This window comes from Salmo salar, chromosome 26, assembly GCF_965601325.2.
Source record: "Salmo salar chromosome 26, fSalSal1, whole genome shotgun sequence".
NCBI lineage: Eukaryota > Metazoa > Chordata > Actinopteri > Salmoniformes > Salmonidae > Salmo > Salmo salar.
In genome coordinates, this window is record NC_138316.1 from 44,187,501 (window position 1) to 44,202,097 (window position 14,597).

Sequence of the window (14,597 nt, forward strand, 5' to 3'; positions counted from 1 at the left end):
TTCAGGTCAAAGGGACAACGCTATCTTTCAGGTCAAAGGGACAACGCTATCCCTTCAGGTCAAAGGGACAACGCTATCGCTTCAGGTCAAAGGGACAACGCTATCTTTCAGGTCAAAGGGACAACGCTATCCCTTCAGGTCAAAGGGACAACGCTATACCTTCAGGTCAAAGGGACAACGCTATACCTTCAGGTCAAAGGGACCCCGCTATCCCTTCAGGTCAAAGGGACAACGCTATCGCTTCAGGTCAAAGGGACAACACTATCCCTTCAGGTCAAAGGGACAACGCTATACCTTCAGGTCAAGGGGACAACGCTATCTTTCAGGTCAAAGGGACAACGCTATACCTTCAGGTCAAGGGGACAACGCTATCTTTCAGGTCAAAGGGACAACGCTATCTTTCAGGTCAAAGGGACAATGCTATCGTTTCAGGACAAAGGACACTGCTATACCTTCAGGTCAAAGGGACAACGCTATCGCTTCAGGTCAAGGGGACAACGCTATCGCTTCAGGTCAAACAGAGAACCCTGAGATAGGAAGAATAATGTTTCTGTAGGGACCAGGGGCCCTTGAACAAATCAGGCCCTAGAGGGTCCCAGACCCTGTAGTATGCTGGTTTTAGTATGTAGTAGTACATTTTCATCTTTGACTTCTAATCAGAGATGAATTGATACCAGGAAGTTCAGGTATGGATCCATTGAGTGGCAGCTAAAATCAGACTATGGGCTTTAAAGACTTGAATTGTGCACCCCTGGTGTGGCTGGCAATGTGGCTGAGAATTTAGCGCGTCAGTCACAGCATAGAAAACACACACACGGATTTCTACAAAACCTCGTCCTGACGGTGATACGTTCGAACACGTATCACCTGTAACTCTCTCCCACCCTCCTCCCCCTCTCTCCCCACCCTCCTCCCCCTCTCTCCCCACCCTCCTCCCCCTCTCTCCCACCCTCCTCCCCCTCTCGCCTCCTCCCCCTCTCTCCCCACCCTCCTCCCCCCTCTCTCCCACCCTCCTCCCCCTCTCTCCCCACCCTCCTCCCCCTCTCTCCCCACCCTCCTCTCCCCTCTCTCCCCACCCTCCTCCCCCTCTCTCCCCACCCTCCTCTCCTTGTTTCTGAAACACTCCGGCCCCCCTCTTCTCTTCCCAGCATTCCAGTGCCGTGCCCCCACAGTCAAAGGGCCAATTCATGGCCTGGCGCGGCTACAAGCGCAGACAGGGGCTCTGAAGCAGGATGTTGTTTGACTGATTCCTCCTCGCACCGCTTAAACCAACAAGCCGCAAAAAATATGATTTGGGAGGGTGGGCAAAGAGGAAGTGGGTCCACTCACCTAACCTCAAGACTAGAGTGCAACCCATACCCAGTCTCATTACTGTAAAGCATCTAGCTTGGATCTAGGATAGGATCCAGGATAGGATCCAGGATAGGATCCAGGATAGGTCAGAGCAGTACGGGAAGCTCATGCTGCATAATTACCTTGAACTATCTGGGCTTTGTGTAGATCAGTGGATCATATAGAGAGGCGGCAAGGAGAGGAAGCCAATTCAGTCAGTTTGACACAAGTTATCTCTCAATGCAATATCACCAGCAGTGGAATATCTCCTTTATGCTCTCACACTTTGAAGAAACAACACGCAACAAATATAGTTACCTTCGTGAATCAACATCAAACGGTCCTACCCTGATAATCTGCCTGATCTTACATGGTCCCCCATTACCTTGGGTAGGAAAAAGGGTTGAGCTGGTATGCTCTGCTTATGTCTCTAGTCTCCACATCAAGTTTAATAGATCTCTTCCTTGATAGTGTTCTTGTGTAGAGTGCTGAGTTAGCCTGTGTCCTGGTAGAACCCCTATGAGAGTCCTCAGCGCCGATGTTATCTCCACCAAGTCAGTCAGACAGACATTCCTGAGCGTCTCACACAAGGCATTGCCCTGGCTTTCCCATGAATGAGGCCTTAACGACAAACAGGCCTGTGACACACGGTTTACCCTGTGTTATTTACAGACCTTAGACCAAAGGTGGAGATAGCTAGCTCGCTAGCTGGACCCCTAAAAGACCTAAAAGCTTCCAGTTGACATTTCCATTTGTAAAGCAAGGGACATTTTGGCGTCTGTTTTCAGGTTACGTTAACTGATGGAATGATAAAGGTCTGTGCAGAATGTATGCACCACACCCTGCCTGCTGCAAGGCTTTCAAAGCAACACAACTGTTTTAAGATGAATAAAGAGAGGAGATTATAGAATATCCAACCAAATGCTTTCATTCTTTTTTTCCACTTTAAATCACAACCTTTTGTGAATGTAGTCAAACTGATCATTTGCAAAGTATAAAGACAAATTATTTCACAATAATCTAATCCATACAGATAAACTAAACTGAGGCTGAATTTAAAAAAAGTTATGAATAGGTTGATTTCATTTGACCTTTAAACGTTGAGGTATGAAAACATTTGTATGTGCCTGCTACACTCCTTCCTTATTCCCCCCTCCTGTCATTTTATCCAGCCTGGGGGCGGGGCAGTGAAGGGACCACACAGACGACCTTTGGTAAATTGATCTTTCCATTTCCACTCAACTCTCCTGGCCAACAATAGGAGAAGCCCTCCCTTAGTTATCTCTGGGTCACTGGCTCTGTGTGCCTGCTACAAATTACAACCAACATCAACATTGTGGATTGACAGGACTGAATGCACTCACTTTGAATCAGAAATGTTAACCTCTCCCCCAAAACTCCACTTTCAGCAGATTCAGAAGCTAAAGATGTTGGAGTTTGTAGAACCAACAGTAGCTAGGGAATGTGCCATGATTCCTGTAAACAGTAACAAGAGAACGAAACATTTGGGGAGTAAAGAGTTTGGGAACGACACACAACACACTAACTGACTGAATGACTATGGAGGCTCATGGCGGGGCTTTCAGGGCTGTTTTGATTAGCTATGAACAAACAGTCGGCTCAAGATAGGTTGGACATAACGCTAGTTCACCTTTCAACACCCCACGAGCTGGGCAGGGGAGTTTGATGGAGTGAGTCTGCGGTCTCTCTCCGCACTACAAGGACCCCCAGCGTAAACAAACAGGACTCGAGTTTCAACCAGAGGGGACTGTTTCCTGCTTCAGCCAGCCCCCCAAAGCCCCTCTTACCAGAGCTCTGCTCCACTCTGCTTTCCAAAATGCCAACCCCCTTCCACTGCTCAATTACCCAGAGGAATGGAGGGATTTGAGGGAAGAGAGAGAGGGAGTGGGAGAGGGGGATGGGGAGAGAGAGGGAGTGGGAGATGGGGAGAGAGTGGGAGAGGGGGACGAGGAGAGAGAGGGAGTGGGAGATGGAGAGAGAGTGGGAGAGGGGGACGAGGAGAGAGAGGGAGTGGGAGTGGGAGAGGGGGACGGGGAGAGAGGGAGTGGGAGAGAGAGGGAGAGAACCTAGCTACATTGCTGTGGTATCTAGATTGTGGGAGACCCCCTCCATCAGACTTTCACAATAGGAGCTTTATGCGGCCCAGTCTTTGGTTGTCTTAATAGGCTTTCAACAGAGGGAGTAAAGCACAACATAATAACTTAATTAACTGCAGAGTTTGCCCATTTATGCAAACATACAGATGGGGGGCCAATATACCTTAGGCTAGGGGTGTGTGTTTGGGCTGCCATACTCAAGACTAACTGTTAACCCTTTCTAGTTTGGAGGTGAACTGATGCCCGATAACATAATCCACATAGGTAGGTGATGAAACGTGGGCGAACTCGAGTGAAATTAATTTCAGAAATATGCTATTCATAGCATACTATGTTACTGGTTGCATTGACTTTTGAAAAACATTTGTGGGTAAGAGTAAAATGATGATGGAAGTATTCCAGAGGCCCCTGGTGTTAGGTCTCCTCATCTGGACCTCATTTCCATACATGGCAACAAGAAGCTAAGCTGCTTATGTTGTGAGTGCTTCTCTGGTCGCTGATGATGTGTCAGTGAAAAGCAATATGTGGTCCAGGTCTAGTATTGACAGCAGACTAGGTCACCAACATGGTTCTATCTAAGTCAGGGTTACTGCTCAAAACTGGATTAACACAATCCTGAGGTAACTGTGATCAAATCTTACAACGACAATCCCTCCCATAGCACAAGTTGAGACCAAAATTGCTTTAAATTCAGTATAAATAATGTTGCAGTTATCCGAACAACAGTAAAACATTATTTCGTTATCACCTGGAGTTACTTTATTTGTCAATAACATGAGCATGTCCATGAATACATGTATAGTGGTCGACAACTGGAAGGCCAATAAATAACAAGCAACCCCACCTCATAAACAAGGCATTCTGGGAATTGGGTTTCCACTTTCCAGCCCCCATGCTCCTTGTCCGCATTGACCCTGATTTATGGCTCATAGCGTGTTGATACTTGCACTCTATACTCCTCTTTACCTTTATGGGAGGGGGGTGGCCCTACTCCAGTGTTATCTACTCCTCTTTACCTTTAGGGGGTGGCCCTACTCCAGTGTTATCTACTCCTCTTTACCTTTAGGGGGTGGCCCTACTCCAGTGTTATCTACTCCTCTTTACCTTTAGGGGGGGTGGCCCTACTCCCGTGTTATCTACTCCTCTTTACCTTTAGGGGGGTGGCCCTACTCCAGTGTTATCTACTCCTCTTTACCTTTAGGGGGTGGCCCTACTCCAGTGTTATCTACTCCTCTTTACCTTTAGGGGGGGTGGCCCTACTCCAGTGTTATCTACTCCTCTTTACCTTTAGGGGGGGTGGCCCTACTCCAGTGTTATCTACTCCTCTTTACCTTTAGGGGGTGGCCCTACTCCAGTGTTATCTACTCCCCTTTACCTTTGGGGGGGGGGCTACTCCCATGTTCTATACTCCTCTTTACCTTTAGGGTGAGGGGGGGGGGGCCCTACTCCAGTGTTCTATACTCCACTTTACCTTTGGGGGGGGGGGGCCCTTACTCTAGTGTTCTATACTCCTCTTTACCTTTGGGGGGAGGGGGGGGGGGCTACTCCAGTGTTCTATACTCCTCTTTACCTTTAGGGGGGGGCCCTACTCCTGTGTTATCTACTCCTCTTTACCTCTAGGGGGAGGGGGGATTACTCCCATGTTCTATACTCCTCTTTACCTTTAGGGGGGGGGGGCCCTACTCCAGTGTACTATACTCCTCTTTTCCTTTGGGGGGGGGCCCTACTCCAGTGTTCTATACTCCTCTTTACCTTTAGGGGGGGCCCTACTCCAGTGTTCAAAACTCCTCTTTACCTTTAGGGGGGGGGGGGGCTACTCCAGTGTTCTATACTCCTCTTTACTTTTGGGGGGGGGGGGTCCTACTCCAGTGTTCTATACTCCTCTTTACCTTTAGGGGGAGCCCTACTCCAGTGTTCTAAACTCCTCTTTACCTTTAGGGGGGGGCCCTTCTCCAGTGTTCTAAACTCCTCTTTACCTATAGGGGGGGGTTCCTACTCCAGTGTTCTAAACTCCTCTTTACCTTTAGGGGGGGGCCTACTCCAGTGTTCTATACTCCTCTTTAACTTTGGGAGGGGGTCCTACTCCAGTGTTCTATACTCCTCTTTACCTTTAGGGGGGGCCCTACTCCAGTGTTCTATACTCCTCTTTACCTTCAGGGGGTGTCCCTACTCCAGTGTTATCTACTCCTCTTTACCTTTAGGGGGTGGCCCTACTGCAGTGTTATCTACTCCCATGTTCTATACCCCTCTTTACCTTTAGGGGGAGGGGGGGCCCTACTCCAGTGTTCTATACTCCACTTTAGCTTTAGGGGGGGGCCTTACTCCCGTGTTATCTACTCCTCTTTACCTCCAGGGGGAGGGGGCCCTACACCAGTGTTCTATACTCCACTTTACCTTTAGGGGGGGGGGGCCCTACTCCAGTGTTCTATACTCCTCTTTACCTTTAGGGGGGGCCCTACTCCAGTGTTCTAAACTCCTCTTTACCTTTGGGGGGGGGGGGGCTACTCCAGTGTTCTATACTCCTCTTTACTTTTGGGGGGGGGTCCTACTCCAGTGTTCTATACTCCACTTTACCTGTAGGGGGGGGGGGGCTACTCCAGTGTTCTATACTCCTCTTTACCTTTGGGGGGGGGGGGTCCTACTCCAGTGTTCTATACTCCACTTTACCTGTAGGGGGGGGGGGGGCCTACTCCAGTGTTCTATACTCCTCTTTACTTTTGGGGGGGGGGGGGGCCCTACTCCAGTGTTCTATACTCCACTTTACCTGTAGGGGGGGGGGGGGGGGGGCTACTCCAGTGTTCTATACTCCTCTTTACCTTTGGGGGGGGGGTCCTACTCCAGTGTTCTATACTCCTCTTTACCTTTAGGGGGGGGGGGCTACTCCAGTGTTCTATACTCCTCTTTACTTTTGGGAGGGGGTCCTACTCCAGTGTTCTATACTCCTCTTTACCTTTAGGGGGGGCCCTACTCCAGTGTTCTAAACTCCTCTTTACCTTTAGGGGGGGGCCCTTCTCCAGTGTTCTAAACTCCTCTTTACCTTTAGGGGGGGGGGGGGGGGGGTTCCTACTCCAGTGTTCTAAACTCCTCTTTACCTTTAGGGGGGGGCCTACTCCAGTGTTCTATACTCCTCTTTAACTTTGGGAGGGGGTCCTACTCCAGTGTTCTATACTCCTCTTTACCTTTAGGGGGGCCCTACTCCAGTGTTCTATACTCCTCTTTACCTTCAGGGGGTGGCCCTACTCCAGTGTTATCTACTCCTCTTTACCTTTAGGGGGTGGCCCTACTGCAGTGTTATCTACTCCCATGTTCTATACCCCTCTTTACCTTTAGGGGGAGGGGGGGCCCTACTCCAGTGTTCTATACTCCACTTTACCTTTAGGGGGGGGCCTTACTCCCGTGTTATCTACTCCTCTTTACCTCCAGGGGGAGGGGGCCCTACACCAGTGTTCTATACTCCACTTTACCTTTAGGGGGGGGGGCCCTACTCCAGTGTTCTATACTCCTCTTTACCTTTAGGGGGGGCCCTACTCCAGTGTTCTAATGTTCTAAACTCCTCTTTACCTTTGGGGGGGGGGGGGCTACTCCAGTGTTCTATACTCCTCTTTACTTTTGGGGGGGGGTCCTACTCCAGTGTTCTATACTCCACTTTACCTGTAGGGGGGGGGGGGGGGGGGGGGCTACTCCAGTGTTCTATACTCCTCTTTACCTTTGGGGGGGGGGGGGGGGTCCTACTCCAGTGTTCTATACTCCTCTTTACTTTTGGGGGGGGGGGGGGCCCTACTCCAGTGTTCTATACTCCACTTTACCTGTAGGGGGGGGGGGGGGGGCTACTCCAGTGTTCTATACTCCTCTTTACCTTTGGGGGGGGGGGGTCCTACTCCAGTGTTCTATACTCCTCTTTACCTTTAGGGGGGGCCCTACTCCAGTGTTCTAAACTCCTCTTTACCTTTAGGGGGGGGGCCCTACTCCAGTGTTCTATAGTCCTCTTTACCTTTAGGGGGGGCCCTACTCCAGTGTTCTAAACTCCTCTTTACCTTTAGGGGGGGGGGGGGGGGGGGCTACTCCAGTGTTATCTACTCCTCTTTACCTTTAGGGGGGGCCCTACTCCAGTGTTCTATACTCCTCTTTACCTTTAGGGGGGGGGGGGCTACTCCAGTGTTCTATACTCCTCTTTAACTTTGGGAGGGGGTCCTACTCCAGTGTTCTATACTCCTCATTACCTTTAGGGGGGCCCTACTCCAGTGTTCTATACTCCTCTTTACCTTTGGGGGGGGGGGCCCTACTCCAGTGTTCTATACTTCTCTTTACCTTTAGGGGGGCCCTACTCCAGTGTTCTATACTCCTCTTTACCTTTAGGGGGGGCCCTACTCCAGTGTTCTATACTCCTCTTTACCTTTAGCGTGCTCATACTAATAAGAACTGGGTTGTTTTCTTTCAGGGCAGGCACACCGTAGCAAAATGTTTTGCGATGGTAAACCTGAAACAATAATTTTTTATTGGTCAATTTCAGTCAGTCCCTCCCTGTTTCAGTCTAGTTTCTTCCATTTGGAGCCTAATGAACACAGTAGAAAATGAAAGGAAAAGCAGCAGCACTCTAATGGCCCCGATACGATTATTTATTTAACCCAAGTTTGGACAGCTAAGCTGTCTTCAACAGGATTTCATCTGAATACAAACATGATTAATGCATGGCAGATGTACTCATACCCCTAGCAGATCTCTCTATCAGTAACACACTGCTTCCCTAGCAGATCTCTCTATCAGTAACACACTGCTTCCCTAGCAGATCTCTCTATCAGTAACACAATGCTTCCCTAGCAGATCTCTCTATCAGTAACACACTGCTTCCCTAGCAGATCTCTCTATCAGTAACACACTGCTTCCCTAGCAGATCTCTCTATCAGTAACACACTGCTTCCCTAGCATATCTCTCTATCAGTAACACAATGCTTCCCTAGCAGATCTCTCTATCAGTAACACAATGCTTCCCTAGCAGATCTCTCTATCAGTAACACACTGCTTCCCTAGCAGATCTCTCTATCAGTAACACAATGCTTCCCTAGCAGATCTCTCTATCAGTAACACACTGCTTCCCTAGCAGATCTCTCTATCAGTAACACACTGCTTCCCTAGCAGATCTCTCTATCAGTAACACACTGCTTCCCTAGCAGATCTCTCTATCAGTAACACAATGCTTCCCTAGCAGATCTCTCTATCAGTAACACAATGCTTCCCTAGCAGATCTCTCTATCAGTAACACACTGCTTCCCTAGCAGATCTCTCTATCAGTAACACACTGCTTCCCTAGCAGATCTCTCTATCAGTAACACACTGCTTCCCTAGCAGATCTCTCTATCAGTAACACACTGCTTCCCTAGCAGATCTCTCTATCAGTAACACACTGCTTCCCTAGCAGATCTCTCTATCAGTAACACACTGCTTCCCTAGCAGATCTCTCTATCAGTAACACAATGCTTCCCTAGCAGATCTCTCTATCAGTAACACACTGCTTCCCTAGCAGATCTCTCTATCAGTAACACAATGCTTCCCTAGCAGATCTCTCTATCAGTAACACACTGCTTCCCTAGCAGATCTCTCTATCAGTAACACACTGCTTCCCTAGCAGATCTCTCTATCAGTAACACACTGCTTCCCTAGCAGATCTCTCTATCAGTAACACACTGCTTCCCTAGCAGATCTCTCTATCAGTAACACAATGCTTCCCTAGCAGATCTCTCTATCAGTAACACACTGCTTCCCTAGCAGATCAGAATGATTGGTTGATTGGTTAGAAGTGAACTCCACAAAAAACAGTGCACAGCACAGCATAAACCAAACTAGTACAATTCATATAATCTTCTACTGTATTCCAACATTATATTAACCAACAATACAACCCCATCCCAAACAACAATAAAGGAATGAAATAAGTGTATTTTGTGTTAAACTATGTCACTCTTTCTATCAATGGACTGAATGCTAAATCAATAGCCCCCAATGCTAATGTTGGCCTATCATTCCGTGGTAATAAGTCTGGAGCATGGAAGCTGGTTGACAGTAGCGTCTCACCTGAGAAGAGTCTTGGCGTGACGTCAGGGGAGTGGGGGGCCACAGTTTCAGTGTACGACAGTGTTGAAAGTGTTGAATCTGATAGTTCTGCAAAGGACAGAACATGACAGGGGAGTGAAATCCGGAGCTCCATGGAAACCATTGTAACCATAGACTTCGGCGTTAACTACTGTCCAGAGAGCGTTGTGTTGTGGTCCTACTATGACGCCATGTTCCTCAAAGAGAGGTGTGAGGAGAATACAAAATGAATTTGAAGCAGGAGATAGCAGGAATGATGTACTGGCACATGACTAACTTTGAGGTAAAAGACCCTACATTCCAGCTGCGGTAACACTTCATTTTCCAGCACAGAAAATAAGGGGTATAACTTAGATTAGATTTTTTTACGTTTATTTAACTAGGCAAGTCACTTAAGAGCAAATTCTTATTTACAATGACGGCCTACCCCGGCAAACCTGGACGATGCTGTGAAAAATGTGCGCCGCCCTATGAGACTCCCAATCATGGCCAGATGTGAAACAGCCTGGAATCAAACCAGGGACTGTAGTGACACCTCCTGCACTGAGATGCAGTGTCTTAGACCACTGCACCACTTGGAAGCCCATGGTATATATTTTTATTTAACCTTTATTTAACTAGGCAAGTCAGTTAAGAACAAATTCTTATTTGCAATGACGGCCTACGCTGGGCCAATTGTGCGCCGCACTATGGGACTCCCAAACGCGGCCGGTTGTGATACAGCCTGGATGAAGTGGGAACAAGATGTAATTACTTTTCGTTTTTCACAACTATATAAATGTTATATTAACAAATATAGAATTACTTTAAAAGACGAACAAAACTGTGCTGGGAAGTAAAATGCTACCAAAACTCCATTACAGTGAAACCCCTTGTGAGCTTAGCAGATATCTCTGTGGCTTACTGTTGCTGAGGGGGAGCATGACTGTTGCTGCCTGACTTACCCAGTGGCTTGTGTTCATCTGAGGGAGATAGTCGTGAGTAGGGGGGTGGTGGTGATTCTGAAATACAAAATATGTGTGTTAGATGCTTGGTACAGCGTAGAAGTACATAGTTAGGTATCAGAGCATAATCTGTTACTATATGAAATAATAAGTAACATGGATTACTGGGAAAACACAGAAAACAATCTGCATATGTCTGTAAAAAAGAAGAGGTTGATGGGTGAATGGGCAGATCAACATACAATTCTTCAGACAGAATATAGAATAAAAGATGAGACATTAACAACTCTGTTGAATAAGCACTTCCAGTGGTTCATAACTAAAAACGTAATTACATCACATATAAAACATGTTTTCAGGTCCTATTTAAACGGCTATAAATAAAGAACACAAAAGACGGGCATTTTCCATACATAAAACCAAGAAAGCTAATGGTGAACTGTCGAAATAGTTGTCTGGGACAAAGAAACAGGCCATGGGAACGGAGTGGATATAATGGCTGCGGGTTCTTTAAGAGTGGAGGCAGTAATTGCTGGAGTACTCAGTCAGTGAGATACCCAGCTAGTCAGTCTGGCGCCAGCAGTATGCAAACTGTATATTATCACCACTCCTTCACCTAAATAGCAAGAGGGGGACCTCCTAGGGAAGGAAAAAGAGCCTTTCATAGCGCTACTTCACAGCGATCTTCAAATGGATAACGTAAAAGCTAAACAAATGAATAGAATCGATATCATGAACTAAAACATTGAAATAGAGGAATGTGTGCTTAGCAGAGAAAATATTTGCTGCAAATACATTATAAGTCAAGCTCTCCCTTTCCCTCTAGCTCTGTGTGTTCAGTGTTGTTTTTGAGGGATAGTATGCTAGCTACACTTCCTACAGTTGGAATTCAGTTGCTGTAATCATACAATTCGCTAGAAAATGTTAACTCCCGCGCATTGGCTAAGCAACCAAATATTTACAACAATGCGCATCAACAAAACTTCAAGGGTCCAAGTATGTCTCACTTAATCGCAGAGAAGTATAACCCTAAGTGATTATTAATTGGCTTTGTGACTGTGAACACGTTTTAATTTCACCTCACATACGGTGGACACCTTTAGCGCAGCCTGGCCTTGTAATGAGTCCCATCTTTCACCATCCTCCAGACTTCAGGTAGAATGTGGGCCTGCCTTTTGGCCATCGCTCTTTGAGCATTGGCACGCAGTGCTTGGTTATCACGTTTGAAAAGCATCTATAAGTGTAGCTTCACTATGCGCACTTGTGCGCAAACCTATCTAAAAAATAGACCCTTTCAATTTATGCAGATTTGATTTGTGTAGAATGGGTTAAAAGTGTGTGATTGTAACCAATCTCAGTTGTCCTACCTGGCCCACACAAGAGACTGTAGTGATAGGGGTTACAGCACACCGCTTCGCTGCTGTCCAATGCCCGGAAGCTTTGACAGTGGCACAGCGCTTTGAGTTGAGTCGAGTGGTGCAGGTCAGTCCATCGGTAAAGTTTACAGAGCAGAAATGGGGGAGATGTCGAGTGGCCACCTAAATGCAGCTCCGTCTGGGGTACCAGAACACAGTCACTGGGCATCCGTCCTTTCGACCCCACCGCCTCCAACAAGGCATCCAGCGGTTTCTCCTTGAGTCTTTTCAAAAGAGCATAGGTAACGTTCTTGAGTTCTTGCTCGACCACCGAGCCATTATTCCCCTCCCGTCCCGTGAGGATACCGCCATCGCGGGGACTAGAGGTTCGAATACCCCGGGTCAAGACGGGGCTCCGAGGTCTAGGGTCCCTGTCTCGAAACAAACAGCAAGTAACCGTTCTACTGTCATTCTCGTGTTCTGGCTGAGAGCCTCGGTGATGAGGGACGGGGACACACATGGCATCCCCCTGACCATGGTCCGAATTGTCCCCCGGCGCCGACTCTGCGCTGTCCGTGAGGTCTGTGTTGCACACTTCGTCGAAAGTTCCCAGAGATGGCGAGGCACGGGTCACCGACCCGAGCTCCGTTTTGGGATTTTTTTCTGGGTTACTGCCACACGAACCGTCCAGAAACTCCTCGCCTCGTTTGCTTCTCCCATCTCCCCCGTCTCTGTCTGGGACTAAACGGCTTCTCCAGAGTCGCCGTATAAGACCTGAGCGTTTCGACCTGAACATACGACAATTTAGACCGTTTTGGATGTGTCGTATTGTTCCCGTCCAGGTCTGTGAGGATTCCACATTGATTTATGGTCTCCGCACAACATTAATGTTTTGTAAACGGCGCGCACTACATGCGCAGCCGGGGGTCGTAGATTTATGACTAACTCGCAGCATTAGAATGTAATTTACGCTTGTATGTTGCATTAAACAAAGTCAAATGTAACGGGATTACACAGCTAAACAGAATGCGACGTACATGCATTTACTGGTCTGTTATATCCTACAACCATATAGTCTACCAACTCAATGAAAACGTTTGTCTTTACAGAGGCTACACAATTCCCCAAGACTATCTTCCGAGCAGCAATTCATTATTCCTCCAATAACTAGGCTATAGCTACCACATGAAACGACAGCAACATAGTTCGTTTTTTCTTGGACTTTGAGCACCCTTGGTTAAATCCTTCGCTTTAGAATCCTTCTGACGGCACATCGATGGAGTTGCTTCACCACGAAATAATCCCAAATAATCCTTGCCGCATTCAGATTCCAATGTTATTTTCCACCGTAGTGTAGAATAATCCGTTTGCAACCCCGAAATAAAAAGTTTAGATTGAGTTTTTATGCTGCTCAAACATACGGATGCAGATGTAGCTACTCCGATTCAAGACTCAGGAGTGGTTTAAAGGAAAACTTGAATTACTTTGCTGCCAGTCTCACTCACTGCTATTCTTTTCGGATACACTCGCCCGTACACACACGGGGGCCCCAGGAAAGCTCTGGAGCCATTGGTTGATTCCCATCATGTGCCAGTCTAGACACTTTGGCGGCTGTGAGCCGCACTGATTGTTGCGCAAACATGGTTTCAAGTTTCTTAACTCTTAAAGGCGCAACATCCACCTTTCTTCTCTCAAACTTTCAACTCTTCCCACGAACTTTATATCACACTGAACATGTTTACTAACCTACCGAAACATCAATGCACACATTTATCTCAGGGAAACACTTAATACTTAATGACAGAAAAACACCCATTCAGTAAAATACTGTATGGAATCGGAATTATTTCTGATTTTCATTCTAGAAGAGCACAATCTGCACAGAGTGATTTTCTCTTGAATTTGTGTCATTTAGAAGCCAGCAGATACTGGCAGTGTGTGCCCTGTAGGTCGATATTTTACTTCCTGTTTTGTCATGATGACCTTATTTATTACACATGCAAAATGACATTATTGATTTATAAGTTATAAACAACACAATAATATGTATAATCATCATAATAATCAACAAGGGCCGTATTACTACGCAACTATTTTTATGTTGTTATTATTATTATCACTATCATTATCATCATTGTTATAATTAGGCTATTATCATAATTTCTATTGCTTTGATTCAAGTATTTCACTTTTCATTCATTAAAGGGTTAATGCCTTTTCAAGTGCAGTTAAGAAGGCATAGCTTCCCATTATATATTGATATAGCTCAGAGTAGCATTTAAGAAGCCATAGCCCCGCCCCATTATATATTGATATAGTTCAGAGTAGCATTTAAGAAGCCATAGCCCCGCCCCATTATATATTGATATAGTTCAGAGTAGCAGTTAAGATGGCATAGCCGCCCCATTATATATTGATATAGTTCAGAGTAGCAGTTAAGAAGCCATAGCCCCGCCCCATTATATATTGATATAGTTCAGAGTAGCAGTTAAGATGGCATAGCCCCGCCCCATTATATATTGATATAGTTCAGAGTAGCAGTTAAGAAGCCATAGCCCCGCCCCATTATATATTGATATAGCTCAGAGTAGCATTTAAGAAGCCATAGCCCCGCCCCATTATATATTGATATAGTTCAGAGTAGCAGTTAAGATGGCATAGCCGCCCCATTATATATTGATATAGTTCAGAGTAGCAGTTAAGAAGCCATAGCCCCGCCCCATTATATATTGATATAGTTCAGAGTAGCAGTTAAGATGGCA

General features: G+C 46.7%; 1 protein-coding gene across 1 annotated transcript in view; it reads right to left on the reverse strand.

The window, feature by feature from the left end:
• Positions 1–13,423, reverse strand: part of LOC106593554 (SMAD family member 6) — a 29,779-nt gene extending 16,356 nt beyond the window's left edge. Inside the window, exons 1-3 of the mRNA XM_082969744.1 lie at positions 11,848–13,423; positions 10,481–10,537; positions 9,519–9,605 (exon numbers count right to left, since the gene is read on the reverse strand). Of these exons, the coding sequence (XP_082825870.1) occupies positions 9,519–9,605; positions 10,481–10,537; positions 11,848–12,631 (928 nt within the window). The 5' untranslated portion in view covers positions 12,632–13,423. The remainder of the gene's footprint in view (positions 1–9,518; positions 9,606–10,480; positions 10,538–11,847) is intronic.
• Between the last annotated feature and the right edge of the window lie 1,174 nt (positions 13,424–14,597).